This window comes from Martes martes (assembly GCF_963455335.1).
Source record: "Martes martes genome assembly, chromosome: 12".
NCBI classification, from domain to species: Eukaryota; Metazoa; Chordata; class Mammalia; order Carnivora; family Mustelidae; genus Martes; species Martes martes.
In genome coordinates, this window is record NC_137900.1 from 79,239,917 (window position 1) to 79,255,562 (window position 15,646).

The 15,646-nt window shown below is 42.9% G+C and overlaps 1 protein-coding gene across 4 annotated transcripts in view; it reads right to left on the minus strand.

Annotated features, from left to right (window-relative positions):
* The window catches only part of ASTN2 (astrotactin 2), a gene marked incomplete at its 5' end in the record, with an annotated part of 861,701 nt that overhangs the window by 512,574 nt on the left and 333,481 nt on the right, over window positions 1-15,646 (minus strand). For all 4 annotated transcript variants that reach the window (XM_080820162.1, XM_080820161.1, XM_080820159.1 and 1 more), the window contains one exon: window positions 2,277-2,423. In XM_080820162.1, the coding sequence (XP_080676288.1) occupies window positions 2,277-2,423 (147 nt within the window). The remainder of the gene's footprint in view (window positions 1-2,276; window positions 2,424-15,646) is intronic.

Genomic DNA, 15,646 nt, shown 5'->3' on the forward strand with positions numbered 1-15,646 from the left:
GCCTGCCATGTTTGCACTCTCTAGTACTTGTATACTCCATGGTCATTTTCAATCATCCTTGATCTGTATGCATTCTCTGCTTTAGTTTTCCTTGACTCAGTCTCCCCTTTCTTCATAGTGATCTACTAGAAGAATCCCAAATAACCATTTATAAGTCTGCTTTTATTTAGGTTTCCTTCATTCATTCAACACATATTTACTGAGCATCCATCATGGGTCAGGCAGTGTGCTTGTTATCAGGGAGATGATATCTCCACCAGAAGACACAACTCCTCCCACAACTCTAGACTCCAGTCTAGAGTCAGAAATACACAACTCTATAGAAAGTTGTAAGGTTTTAAATTTATGATAGAGGACAGAATAAGGACCACTGGGGAAGGGCACCTTTTAATTCACCACATTTTTGTCTATCTTTCTGAGCCATCACAAGTTTTAGAGTTTTCTTGAGTGATCCCTTGATTTTTGCCACTTCCCAACTTCATGTTATCTGAAAATCTGGTAAATGTGGAATTGTAAGCTTTATAATAATCTGAAGAAATAGACATTATTATCATACCTATTTTATAGACACAGGGACTGAGGCCCAGAGAGATAAGTGTTTCACTTAGCTATAGAAATGGCAGTTAACAGAAAAACTATTTGAATCCATGTTTGTATTATTTTATAGTTTCTGCTGTTAGCCATTAAGGTATTTACCATGACTCTGAACAGGTTACCTAGACTCTTAGGAGCTCTAATATCTACATGCATGAAAATATTCAAAATTTGAATATTGCTAAGGCTCATCAATCTACAGTTAAAGAGTAGGAACTAGTAAAGCTAAATAAGGTCACGTGCCTTCAACAGTGGCCAAAATTGATCTCTTTGGTCTTTCCAAACTCAGTGTTCATCACTCCTAGTCTTTCATCTCTAATATGCCAACCATACCTAGGTTCTGGCAATTCTTCCAATCTGAATTTTCATCAGCCTACATGACCTAAATGCTTCTGTAAATTCAGTTCCTTCTGCTTCCCTCGCTATCCCTTTTGTTATCTCACGCTCACAGTTTTGCCTGTTACATGTGCATTCACGATTTGATAGGAATGAACCGAAAGTATTATGCTTAGGTCAGAAAATCAGCTATTCAGAAATACTGAACTTACTAGCAGTTCAGGCGAAAAACAAGCAGAGGCTAGATCACATGGTGAAGTGGGAGCAATCATAGAATGCATTAATAGAAGTCTGAGTGTTTCAGAAAAAGGAGATAAAACATTCACTTTGGAGAAGACATACTGAAGGGACTGGTGCTAAGTTCTGAACAGGAACTTAAAAATTTCAAGATAAAAGTGAGTTACATTGAGATAAGGTTGACAAATATCGAGTAAGGATGTCAAAAACATTCAATACACATCCAACTGGAAAAAGTTCTAAACAAATAATGGTGCTAATATGGTGCCAGAAGTCAGAGGGTGGTCACCTCTGGGAGGGCATTAACAGGGAGGGAGTATAAGGAAGCTGAAGGAACTGGGAATGTTGTGTGGTTTAATCTGAGCGGACTCTTCTGTACAAATTCATTAAGCTGCACACTTAATATGTCTCCTTCATTGTACTGCTGATAGTCTTCAATACACTTATGAACAGGAATGCCAAGCACTTGGGCAAGCATTTGGGAAAACGGGTGCCATCATATCCCGCTGGAGTATGTAAAGTGGAACGACTTTTTGGAGGGCACTTTAACAATAGATCTCAAGCACCTTAATCAGTTTCTTGGGCCATGTTTTGCAAATGATTATAGTGACTACAGTGTCTCATTAACTCAAATTAATTGGGTGAAGTGTAGGATATAACATACTTATAAAGTACATTTACAGGGAATGAAATGTGAGTGTTCTCCAGGATATTCAGGAAATTCCAATAAAGCTCATATGATCTTGCCTGTCATATTTTTAAATTAGCGAATAGTATTTTGGGGGGATATTTTTAGTTATGAATAGGATTCAGAAGCATAGTAAGAAACAGTAGGTTTTCTGAAGTAGCTCAATCTTTCTGCACTCATGTTTGAATTCTTCCTTTATTTAACAAATCTCATCTTTCCCCATGGCAAAAATCAGTGTAATTCCATTCCAATAATACAGGATTCCAAATCATAAGGGCCTCCTTAAGGCCCTTGGATTTGAATGCTCTTTAAAAAAAAAAAAATCTAATTGTGAAGTTGGGCCGTGCATGGAGGACATCTGACCAGCGGGGGCTGCAAGGTGATGAACATGTACGGGGTATCTTTCATGCTTGCTTCTTACCGTCTGCAATGAAGTGCTCAGGCACATGCAGAGTCACCTTCACGGTAAGTGGACAGGACATCTGACTGCCGCACACCATCGCCAGGATACAGGAGCTCACAGCAATCAGCGTCAAGGCTGTCTTGTTCACTGGGCTTTTTAGCAAACCTGGTAACAAAAATACACACAGAGATACATAAGTCCATGGGGTGAGAAAATAGGCATAGCATGGAATTTGGGAATCCTGCTCTTTTCCAAATGAGAACCGGGAAAAGAAACCGTATTTTCTAACTTCTGTGCCCGCCATGACATCTCAGTAGCCCTTGTTGGGTCTCAACTTAACTCTCTAGAAAATGGACTTATTATGCCCTTTGATGTAGATGAAAGAAACAAGCTTCATGGAAATTGTGGCAATTCTCCCTCCCACCCTCTCAATTAGGCTGGTTATTCCTGATATTATTTGGATGGCATTAAACTCTCTACTGGCATTAGAAGCAAGTAGGAACAAAAAAGAAGTGTTGAATTCATTGAGCCTCGAGGAATGAGCATGGGCTTTGGAGTTCGACATCCATGGGTTCAACTTTGGGCTTTAGCAACCTTGTTGGTTGTGTGACTATTTCCTTCTGTGAACCTCAGTTTTCATACATGTATGATGAGGGTAGTAGGAAATAGCTCACAGGTTGTGATGACATGGTATAGTGTATACACAATGTCTGTCACCGAACTGGCTTTCACAGAATGGTGGAAGCTAATCAGTTCAAATTAATTTCACAGGCTTTTACTGAGCACCTATTATGTAGACACACATAGAGCAGGAGCAGAATAGTTTCTGATCTTCAGGAACTTGGAGACTAGGGAGCAAAGGCAGGCATACCCACAGCTAGTTAGAATCCAAGGCAAGTTGTGGTAGAAACTAATAGAGAGGGCACAGGATGGGGAGGAGAGTTTTGCCTGGGAAAATGAGAGACAGTTTAATGGGTGCAGTAGAATGAGTAGATTAGATGTGCATGGCCAGCATAGTGCTGGGCCAGCAAAGAAATTCTGTGGACTGTGTCCTAAGCCCCCACTGGTCTCACTCTTTTTTTTTTTTTCTTTTAGATTTTATTTACTTATTTGACAGACAGAGATCGCAAGTAGGCAGAGAGGCAGGCAGAGAGAGAGGGCGAAGCAGGCCCCCCGCTGAGCAGAGAGCCAGACTCGGGGCTCGATCCCAGGACCCTAGGATCCACTGGTCTCATTCTTTAGGCCTTGTTATTCACATGTTATTCACATCGACTTTCAAGGTTTCAATTACTATTTTTAGAGCAACGGCTCCCAAAATTTCTATCAACCACAAGGCTCTTCTTTTGAGCAAATCATTCTGCCCAAACCTCCCAGACATCTTCCGATGGAAGTCCCAAGGGATAAACACATTCAAAACTGCACGTTATTTCCTCTTTAAACCTGTGCTTCCCCCTCTACCTCCTCCTCCCGGGCTCCCCAACTTATAGAAAACGCCATCATTCACCTAGATGTCCATCACACTTCTGTTTTCTTCCTTTATAGTTCCTATTTACTCTGCGTCCTTAGCATTTACACCTCTTTCCTCTCCTCGCCTCTATCGTCTGATTGCATGTGGAATGAGCAAAGTATGGACACATCTTCCCATCGCGTTCCCCGCTGGAACCCCTTGAGATATTTTACAGTATCCGGGCACAAGATGACATCCATGCTCATCAGCCTGGCATCCGAGGCCTTTCACGGTGGGTCTCGGCACTCACGCCTCCCGGTGCTCTCCACTTCCTGGCCCAGGTGGTGGTGGGGGGGGGGCAGGGCTGCCTAACTGCAGTGCCACCCCAGTCAACACTTCATCATGCTAACATGAGCAAAGGTATTATTTCCTTTGCATAGAAATCCACTTGTTTCTGTGTTCCTTATCACACATTGAAATTAATCACAAACGTAGATTCCTCTCCCTCTAGGCAAACACACAGCCTACATTTGCTGTGTTTCTCCAGGTATCTCATTCAAACACTAGATTCTAGTAACTAGATGGTAACCTCCTGATGGCAGGCGCCATGCTCTTTGCTTATCATTGTATCCCGATGCCTAGCACAGGGTCTGGGGCATGTTAGAATCTCAGCAAATGCACCCAAACTCCCAGGGATGATAGTAAAATATTAGTAAACAGACACAGGGGCTGACCAATCAAAAAGCAGGCCAATCCCAAACCAGCAACATTGCCAGGCTGGTGAATCCTAGTGGAACAAGAACCCCATGGACAGCTGACTTTGGATTTTTTCTATGGATATTTCTTTTTCTTAATAAACAGTGAGCTTTTTTTAAGAAAGACTTTATTTATTTATTTGTCAGAGAGAGAGGGAGAGGACACTAGCGGGGGGAGTAGCAGGCAAGGGAGAAGCAGACTCCCGACTGAGCAAGGAGCCCGATGCAGGACTCCATCCCAGGGATCATGACCTGAGCTGAAGGCAGTTGCTCAACTCGCAGAGCCACCCAGGTGTCCCCAAAACAGTGAGCTTCCTGAAGAAAGGAATCCCATCTTCGCCATCTTTACATTTCTCACACTAAGCTCAGTGCCTGGCGCCTAAAAATTCCTTAGATTAAGAATAGCATCCTGATCTTCATCCCTAGTCCTAGGACAAGGCATAGGTTATGGTAGAGACTATTCCTCTATTTGTGGTTACCGTATTTGTTGAATATTTGTTAAATGGGATAGCAAATGTAAAATTTAAAGAGTTGATCCTGGTGTCAGGTGGATAGGACATCTCTAAGCCTAAAATGACCACCCCGAAAAAGGGGAACACATTTTCTCTCTCCCCTAGGAACCACAAAAAGCTGTTTCAAACTCTGAAATATAAACAGCTTAGTACCAAATAACATAAGCAAGCTAACATTGGTGTTTTCTCCTAGAAAGGGTATGGACTAGGAGTTGGCACTTTGGGTAAGTCTCTCCTTAAAAAGTCAACATATTATCCCATGCCTACATCCTTAACAAAACCCCCAAAGAGCAGTCAGTGAGAGCACTGAGTTTCCACTCAAGATTCTGTGGAGTCTGTTCTGAGGGGACACACATATAAGGATGAGTCCAGCATGAACACATTCTTGGGAAGGTGACCCAGAAGTGAGATGTGAAAGGTACAGGCTCTTGGCATTGGGAAGACGGGTGCCCTGGATGGACACTAGCACACTGTGGGGCTCCGGGAAGGCATCTCTCAGATGTGGCCCACACAGCTGCAGAGATGGAAGTAACCAAGACATTCCTTTCACTAACTAACCAACTACCAGAAATCCCATCCAGGCCCCACAGGGCTGGTTTCTGGTTGGGAGAAGAGGGCTGATGGGCAGGTGTGGGATTGCTCACACTATCTCCTTGGACTCACGCTGGCCTAGCTGTCCTAGGTCCCATGTCATTTAAACCTTCACAGTCAACCACAGTGTATTAGGAGTCAGTGGGGGTGGGGGGTGAAGTCACTTTAGCATATTGCCTCTCAGTTTTCTCATCTGGAAAATGGGAATAAGACAATACATCCTTTAAGAGTGTGGTTAAGAGCTAAATGAGACAGCAAATGTCAAATGCCTAGCACAGCTTTTAGCACATGGTAGGCCCTTGGTAACTAATCACTTCCAAGCCAAGTATCAGTATTTAATCATCGATGGCAGAAACCAGGACTCATTTACTTCTTTGTCCAACACATTATCAGAACATATTAGGAACTGAAGTACTCTTTAAGGAACTGAAGACAAAAAGAGTGGATAGTAAGGGCAAGTCAGAGCAAGAGGGAGGAAGTGGAAGGGAGAACGTGAATGAACAGTGTCCTGGGGTAGCCATTCACTCAGCAAAAACCTGAAATCAGCACAGTTGTCTCTGAAGTTCAGAAAGAAAAAAGCACGCAGGTCAAGTCTACACTTAGGCCAGATGCCTGTGGAGCCGCCCATGGTGCTTGGGGAGTTTCCATGGCAACTAGATCTGGCAGAAACTTCGCAGTGGAACTCAAACAGAGGTGACTTCTTAAGAGTTCCTGGCCCAGGGAACTGATCACCAGCATTTAGCTCTGAGTAGAAGCTATAGACAGCAGCAAGGTAGAAACTTTCTCTCCCAAAAAACCCACCTCCTTCTCATCCAGGTTCTGTATTGCATTGTAGGAAGCAGAGACAGGGAAGAGAACCAACCTTTGCAAAATGCTTACTATGATCCTGGCACTACGCCTAGCACTCACATCTATCCATCCATCCATCCATCCATCCATTCAACCAATTTTGATTGAACACCACCTTTTCTCCACATTGTTCTAGGCAAAGAGGAAATGACAGTGAACAAAGCCAAGGTCCCCGAGGCTTACATTTTAGTGGAGAATTACCTCATTTAATTATTTAAAGGAACAGTCACCACTATCCCCATTTTACACATGAACAAAGGGACAGAGCAACCAAATGACTTTCTAAGGTCAAGGTCACTCAATTTGTATGTGGCAGAGAAGAGATAAGAACCAGTCCTTTCCATCCTCTCCCATATCATATTACCTTCCACCTCATTCCACAACAAAGGTCCCATATTGGCATCATGTAGTTGCAGAAAGAGCAGGACTTCTGAAGCTAGACCTGGCTGTGTTTAGGTCCTGGCTTAAACACAACATCTCCATGGGATGCTTGCCAGTTGATCTAACACTAATAAAATATTCCCACCTGAAAAATGGAAAGAATGCTCTTCTTTCAGAGAAGATTGGAGGATAAAAGATAACACATGCAACTGGCAAAAAATAAATCAATAAATGAGAGCTCCAGATCAATAAATGATAGCTCCAGGTCATAACATGAGCATTGTCAGATGGCTAGGGTCATAGTTGTTTCTGTATTGCATCCTGGTTCATAGTTTCCTCCCTGTCACTTGTAAGAGAGAGAGAGAGAGAGAGCGAGCTGTGCTGTCGGAATAGAATTACACCAGGGTGTATTGATTGCTGGAACTGGAGAAAGTTAATAATCTAATTTCCCTTTCATTTCCCCTCCCTCTTACCCCTCAACTTCTCTCATGGCAACAGAGAATGGCATAAAATGCATTGCTTGAGAAATTCGACCGGAAATCACTCAGCATTGTTGAGCCACACGCTGCCTATAATTTGGGGTTTGACTGATTCTCAGTTTGGAGATGCCAGGTTGAGAGAAGACAATCAAATCTAAGCTAAATTTGGAATTGAATCAATCACATTTTACAATGAAAAAAAAAAAATAGATCTAACCCCATCAGACCACTGTGTTCCGAAAACTTAAAGCAGCCATAGCTCCATTGATTCCTTCCTCCTGATATCTCTGGGGGACAAGAGACTAGGTCCCCGGCTGTGAAGTCATTTCTTCCTTCAAATGACATATGGGGTTGGGGTGAGGGACAAGGATTCTAGGAGCCCAGGATATTAGGATGGAGGAGCCCAACAGGTTAAAAAAAGCCACTTAGAAAAGGAGGAAGAGGCTGGGTTTGGGTTTTATTTTATTTTTTTTTAAAGAGTTTATTTATTTATTTGACAGACAGAGATCACAAGTAGTCAGAGAGGCCGGCAGAGAGAGAGGGGGAAGCAGGCTCCCCACTGAGCAGAGAGCCCGATGCGGGACTCGATCCCAGGACCCTGGGATCATGACCTGAGCTGAAGGCAGAGGCTTAACCCACTGAGCCACCCAGGTGCCCCTGGGTTTGGGTTTTAAACAGAGAGATTGGAATCCAGACTCTTCCAATTAATAGCTAACTTGTGGCAAGTTACCTATGCTCTCAGAGCCTCAGTGTTCTGATCTATGAAATGGCAATTATAGCCCGTAACTAGCGGACAAGCTATTTTGATGAAATGGGAGGGTGTATGTGTAATGCTAGGCACATGTACTTTATCTTTCCTTTCTTCTCAGTTCTTCAAATCCCCACTGCCTGCAGATACCAGCAGGACATATGACTCTTTGGCTCAAGCTGGAATTCTGGCCATTGTACTTAGCTGCTGGCCCCCATGGGCAAGTCACCTTACTCCTCTAAGCCTCAATGACCTTATCTGAGAATTAATTCATTCAATAACTAATTACTTATTGTGTGTCTGCTACATGGCAGACCTCATATTTTGTGCCCTCCTAGTATTTCCAGGGTCTGTGTGTCTGAGTAAATTAGGTGCTCAATAAATATCAGTTGAATGAATGAATGAATGAATGAATGAATGCTTAAATATTGTTCTCCATTCTACCGAGAAGTTATCAGTACTAAAATATTGCTACTGGTTCTTTTCTAGTCAAATGTATTCATTTACTCTCTTTGGTAAAGATGAGTCCCCCCACCCCCACCCTCGCACCTCTCCAGGAAGAAATCATACAAAAACCTAACTGAAGGCTGCTAAGCCTCTCGCAGCTACCTACCACGAACCTCATTGAATGCCTCATGCGATCCCTGCCACATCTGGGCTCTAGCACCTCTGCACTTCTTTGTGTATTTCTGGAAGCTAAAATTAGGGCACATCGTCTGACAAGTGCAAGTGTCACGTTGGAACCAGGAGGAATGAATACTTAACATTGTGACTTTCTCAGAACTCTACGGAAGGTGGCCCCCTATCCTCGGGCTGCCTCATGGCTGAGTTGTGCACATACTACTTCAGTGTGATGTCTCAAGAGGAGGCATTCTTCTCCCCTCAGCCCCTACTTTGTCCACCTGGGGCCAAGTCTCTCCTCATCTCCTTCTATCTTTGGCGCGAACCAGTTTCTTGCGTCCTTTGGCTCTTTGACCTTGGCACTTTCACATCTGTGGTATCCTTTAAATCATTTGTAGTTTTCCCAATCTTCCGTAGGACCTTCCTTTGTAAGTCTGTGCAAGGGTTCATCCAGCCTAGGCATACCTCCAGAGATAGCAAACTCAACCCTGAAGAAGCCCCAATTCTCCTCTCAGACAGTTGTTCTCATGGTGCTGGGTGCTCTCTCTACAAGCCAGCTTCTGCTTTCCAGGTCAAATAAGCTACACCTAATACTTCCTCTTTGGGGGCAGCTCTACAGTTAGTGAAAGGTGGCACTTAGGTTGTCTTGAGCCTTCTGTCCTCCAAACCAAAAGTTGCTAGCCTGACTTTATATCTCAAATCATATTTTGAGGTTCTTTATTATACTTTGTATGGATTTTCCTTTTCTTTTTTTTTTTTAACAATGACTTCCCCATGCAAAGAATATCACCATTACCACCATCACCATCATCGGTATCAGCATCATAATCACTACTATTTATTAAAACATTCATGTGCTATATAATATAAACATTTTTTCATGTAGTATCTCACTTTATCTTCACAGAAACTTCATGAGATGTTCTCTATTATCATTCATATTTTACACAGGAGGAAATTGAACTCACCACTCACCAAGGGTCATGCAGCTCAAAGCTTATAGGGCTGAAATGAAAAACCAAGTTCTTAGCCACTACCCTCTATAACTTCGCTATCAACATGCCAGATATAGCCTGAGCAGAGAATAATCAGCCCAACTGGCAAGCTGCTTACAGACCTCAGCTTGTCCTAGAGCCCTGTGGCAACTACGACGGGACTCACAGTGGTCTCATCATCCCACCTGATACTGACCACAGGTCTTCAAGGGCACACCCCTTCAAGGGAACACCCCATATCACCAGAGGGGACTTTACAAGGAGAGCAGATGGTGAGAGAGGTGAACTAGATGGCTCCTTCTCTTCCTTTCTGAGCTTCAGAAAATACTACCTGGCGTCAACTAGTTCAGTGTCCTACTGGGGCCACTGGGGAACAACATTGGCTGGCTCTGCTCCAAAGACAGATGTTGGATGGTGGCACTTTATTGAAGATAAAGCCCCTGGTGTCAGACGTGGCATGGGGCTCCAGACAGCTGATCTTTGGATTTCTCTATGACAGCTGTAGATGGGGGAGCCTGGACGTATGAATGTCACTTTCAGCTGATGACAGTGAAGATGTAACAATGGTGTTGGTGACAAAGATGGCACCACATTTTTTCACTTCTTCTTAGTTTACAAATTATTCTCAAATATCTCATCCACTTTCCACCAAAATTCTATGTCATAAGCATTGCTACTATCTTCAGTGTACAAAGGAGCCTGAGACTTCATGGCGCACGCCTATCTAGACATCGGAGGAATAACTGGGCCCAGAAGCCACATCTTCTGAGCCATAGTCTAGTGTCCTTTTCACAACACTATACCCAGGCCTCGAAGGCAAGGTATGAAGGTAAGATGAGAATCTGTGCCCCCATCTATGGACCCACTGGCCACACAAATGTATCTGAATGTCCCAAAGAGCCATAGAAGAATTTCCCATCAAATAAAATGTATCTCGAGCACAAAAGTTCCATTTTCAAAGAATTCTGGGACATGCTACATTATATATTCACCTCTTAAAGTACCAGAGTTTCTATATTTACGTATCAGGTATTAAAATCTCTGAAAAGGCCTGCATTGGATTCTCTTTAGCAAAATCTAACCTGATGTTTCCCAAAAGTATTAATATATTACAGAGCCATTATCCCATGAAACAAAGTAGGAAAAAATAATGAGCTACTTTTAAAAAAAGCACACAAAAGTTGCTATTAATCATGTCTACAGTTCCCAATAATTAACTGTTTCCCCTATGTCAGGCCCTGTGTTAAAGATTCTAGTTACATTTGCCTGTTAGCTTCTCAACAGCCTCGCAAGGCAGAGACTCTTACTTCTAGCTGAAAATGGGAACACCAAGATTTAACCACTGGGAAATGACAGAGGAAAATCTCATGGTCAGTCTTGTCTGACTCCAATGTCTATATGCTTCCGGTTCCCAAGCATAAAAAGAAAATGGAATTTCACCATAAACTCAAAAGATATCTGCACCCCTATGTTCAAAACAGCATATTTATTCCAGCCATGGGATGAAACAACCTAACTATCCGTTGTGTGTGTGCACATATACCTACATACATGCATACATACAATGGAATATTATTCAGCTGTAAAAATGAAAAAATCCTGCCATTTCTGACAAGATGAATGGACCCTGAAGACGTAAGTCAGAGAAAGACAAATGCTGTGTGATCTTACCTATATGTGGAATCTAAAAGAGAACAGAAATGAAAACAGACTCATATAGAAGAGATCAGCTTTGTGCTTAGCAGAGGGGTGGGTGGGGAGGAAGAGGAAACTTATAACTTGCAGTTATAAGGTAAGTAAGTATTAGGAGTGCAACAGACAACTTGATGACTATTGCTAACATGCTGTATGGCATATATGAATGCTATTAAGAGAGTCAATCCTAAGGGTTCTCATCACAATGAAAGCATTTTTTTCTTTTTTTTCCTTTTTCTATTCATTGCATTTATATGAGATGATGGATGCTGACTATATTTATGGCAGTAATCACTTCACAAAATGTATAAGTCAAACCCATATGCACTGTGCACCTTAAACCTATACAGCGATGTATGTCAATTATATCTCAATTGGAAAAAGATTGTTTACAGAAAATGTAATTTTAGAGTCACAAAAAATACATGCAAAGAAGGAAAAGAGCAGGTACAAGGGGTCAGCTTGAAAGGTTAAAGACTATTCAGCTGGTATTTATCAGCCTGATGGAGTACATTAGGGGAAGGAAAAACACACTGTCCTTAGAACATGAAACTACAGTGTGCGAAAGAAACCACGGTGACAATTCTGAGAGCTAAAGCTCTAGAAAGGCTCAGAAATAAATAGGAAAGATGGAAGGAAGGAAAGGTGGCCCTTGATTTTCAGAGTCACAGGTGATCATCAGCTGGTAATGACTTACAAAATAAAAATGTTTTTAAGACACTGGTGCTTGACCCTCGTGTTCACCCTCTTATACTACAGGCTGTTGAACAGTACCACCGCGTTCAGCCCACACCCTTGATGGAACAGGGAGTGGCAGGGAAGACTTGGGGACAAAGTACTGGGTGCAGAGGGACAGAGCAAAGAGCAGCCACACGTTTCCATGGCTACCGAGGAACATCGGACCAATTGTCTCCCATTTCCATGAAAGGGACATTTTAGCTGCTTTTTCTCAGAGCTTGACAAAAAAGTCACTGTCCTGTTCTCCGAGAAGATGTCACTGGACATTGGCCCAAGGTCTGTGAAAGCAGGAGGAAATGAACAATGTTCATTGTGCATTTAACATGTACTGGGTCAGCTGTGTTGTCTTTTATCTACAGAATCTCCTCTGTTCCACATGTCCAATGTAAACTCTAGGCAATGTTGCCATTTTTGATACTGGAGGAAATGGAAACTCCGAGAGTTTAATTCACTTCCCCAAACGCTCATAACAAGTAAGGGCAGAGAGGGACTCTAAACCAATCTGTTGACCTCCATTCTCAATGTTTCTTCCATTTTATCTCACTGCCTCTAAAGGCAGGAGGTTCCATCAAATCTCTGTGCTCCTTCCTCCTCCCATCTTTGTCCTGATTCTCAGAGGGCACTTGAGAAATAATGGGAAACAAGGTTTTGTCTGATGGTCCATAAACCCTTGAATACACTTAAATTTGCCTGTTCCTTTCCTTGTGACAAGCTGCACGCATTCCTCATGGCTATGCAGTGCTCTTCCTACTTTCATCAACATGTCTAAGGCAGACCTACTTGTTAAGACCAGAGAATTCCCATCTCTTAGAAGTTACCCTAACTCACAGAAACCCCAGACCCCTCTTAAGTCCTGTCCCATGTATCACATGTTCTAATGGGAGCCACAGAATCTCAGATTTATTGGAAACGAAACAGGCTTTCACCCTAACAAATTACACAATACAGGTAGCTCCCTAGAATGCTCCACCCCATGGTCATCCAATCTGTGTTGGAACATCACCTAAACTGGGAGCTTGTTAGCTCAAAAGAAAACCCATTTTGTTGTTGTTGATGATGATGATGATGATGGTGGTGGTGGTGGTGATGGTAATCTTTTATTTTTGGAGCATTTAATACATATAATATGTTACCCTAAATATTTTAGATATTCCTTTGTTTGATCAACCATAAATTTTTGTTAGCACTTCATTTTTCAAATAAGGAAACTGAGTAGCAGAGCCAGGATTCAAATCCAGATGTAGATCCCAAAGCTCTTAATGATGTACTAGCAAATCTCCCTTCACTCTTAACCTTCCGAATGTGGACTATGTGTAAAATGAAAGTCTACTCCTAGAACTATAAGCAGCTAGACATGTTCCTGTCCTTAAGATTCCATAGTCTTGTCTCCATTCCTCTCTCTCTCAGGCAGCCCTTTGGTTTGAGGTTAGAAAGTAGACTTCCCATATCCTTTCACCTCAAACTCATTTTCTGTCCCTTCACTCCCACTAGCAGTAAATAATCATGCAGCCAGAAAAGAGAGCTGGAGGAGTGCCTTTAGATTAGTGAGCCCAATCCATCATGCTAAAGGTTAGAAAGAGGCTAGGAGAAGAGCTCTGTCCAGAGTCTTCATGTTCAGAGCCAAACCTAGATCCCACTGGTCCCAGTTCCCACAGCAATGTTTCTCAGCTCACCACCTGGGATATTTGTCACTTGCTAACAAATATTCCTACCCTAACCAGAATCTCCTGGAATAGACAGTGCATTCTACACTCTCTGTCCATGTGATACTGGCCATAGGGTCACATGAACGACTGTAAGTCAGGTGGGCTCAACTAGGGTACCTTGGTCAAACATACAAACAAAAAGAACCATACCCAAATACTCCCACCAACAACCTCAACAGACTGGTGCGAAGTCCACAGCATAGTAGACTAAGGTAATGGGAAGAACATGGACTTCGGAGTTAGAGAAACTTGGGTTCACATCCCAGTCCTGTTATTTTTTTGATTGACCGCTGGCAAGTCTCATTATCCTAACTGGTAAAATGTGAAGGACATCTACCCCACAGCATTGCTAGAAAGATTAAATAGGAAAACATACATTGCATAGTAGATGCTCGATGAATAGTAGCCTTCATCATCATCATCATCATCATCATCATTGTCATCATCATCATCAAAGGTAGGACCAGTAAATACACAGCCTGGCCTTTATACCCAGAAAACTATCTGCATAAATTCAAGATAGCTCAGAAGTAGAAGAAAGACCATATGGCTGGAAGGATAGTAAAGTTTCAGCAAGAGAAGGTTCCCATGCACACAGAGTGCCTGCTACATCACTAAACCTCCACGGGAACACTTTGTATCCATTATTCAGTTTTCTCTTGACCCACTCCTCGGGTTCCCATTGTGTGGATCAGAGACGTGAAGCTCAGACAAAAGAAGTGTTTTGCTCAAGGATACTCACCTCGCAAGCTGCAGAGCTGGTCATGTAACCCGGGTCTATGTGATGCTGGAAACAGAACATAGACAAGTAGTCCATGTTCCAAGAAGAGTAACCAGGGTCAGGCTAGAGGTGACGTCAGAAGAGGACAGTAGATAAAAGACATGGGACATTTAGCCTTGACGCAAAGAAGACCAAGCAGAGGGACCTCTTGAGGGAGATGTCACAGAAGACACCCAAATACAGAAAAAAAGAAAAGAAAACAGATATTCCACAAGAGCAACTTTGAGAACCAAGGCCCTAGTCTAGGTGCCTGACTTGCCTTGTTCCACCTAGTCCTTGAAACAACCTTCTGGGTTCAGCACCATGATCTCCATCTTACAAATGAGAAAATCAAAGCGCAAGGAGATCATACCCTTGTCCCAAGTTGCACAAACAACCTAGATTCCACCTAGGTCTGCGTGACCACCACCATCTGTGTTCACCTCACATCACACTGGGGCTCCCTTACCATCAGGGTCTCCCGCAGATCTAGGGAACTAGATGGAGCTTCGGCCCAAGAAGCATATTGTAAGACCTAGTGTCTTCTCGGCATCCAAACCCTCACCCTTACCAAGGAAGGCACTGGGGCCCTGCAGGGGATAGAGGACTCTGTCCTTTTCTGGATGGAGGAGTTTGGCTGCTAAGCACCTGGGAGCTTGATTAGAATAAACACACCTGCTTCCAGCCCTTTAACTAGAGGGACATTTTCCTCTGGGTTTTCCAATCCATTGCCTCTTCTTCAGACCACTAACATTTCAGCAAAAGTACATTTGCATTGTGTTTAAACAGCCATTTGGAGATAAACAGCTTTGCCTTTAGACCTTTGAGGAGAGAATATAAAGGAGAACAAAAGAAGGGAAAAAAATGAGAGCGAGGAAATGTTCCTATGCAGCATTTCTGCCCAAGCCCATTTCCATACAGACGCCTCTACCCATTTCAGGCTGATATTCTGAGCCTAAACCTTTCAAGCTTGCTGGTTTGAATGTGTCACCACCAGAAGAACAACAGTGGTCTTAGCCCAAGGGACATGCTAAGGTCTGGTCCTTTAGTGGCAAGGGAGTGCCTGGGGCTGGTGTAAAAAGTGCTGTCTTGGGGGGGACTAGAGAGTAAA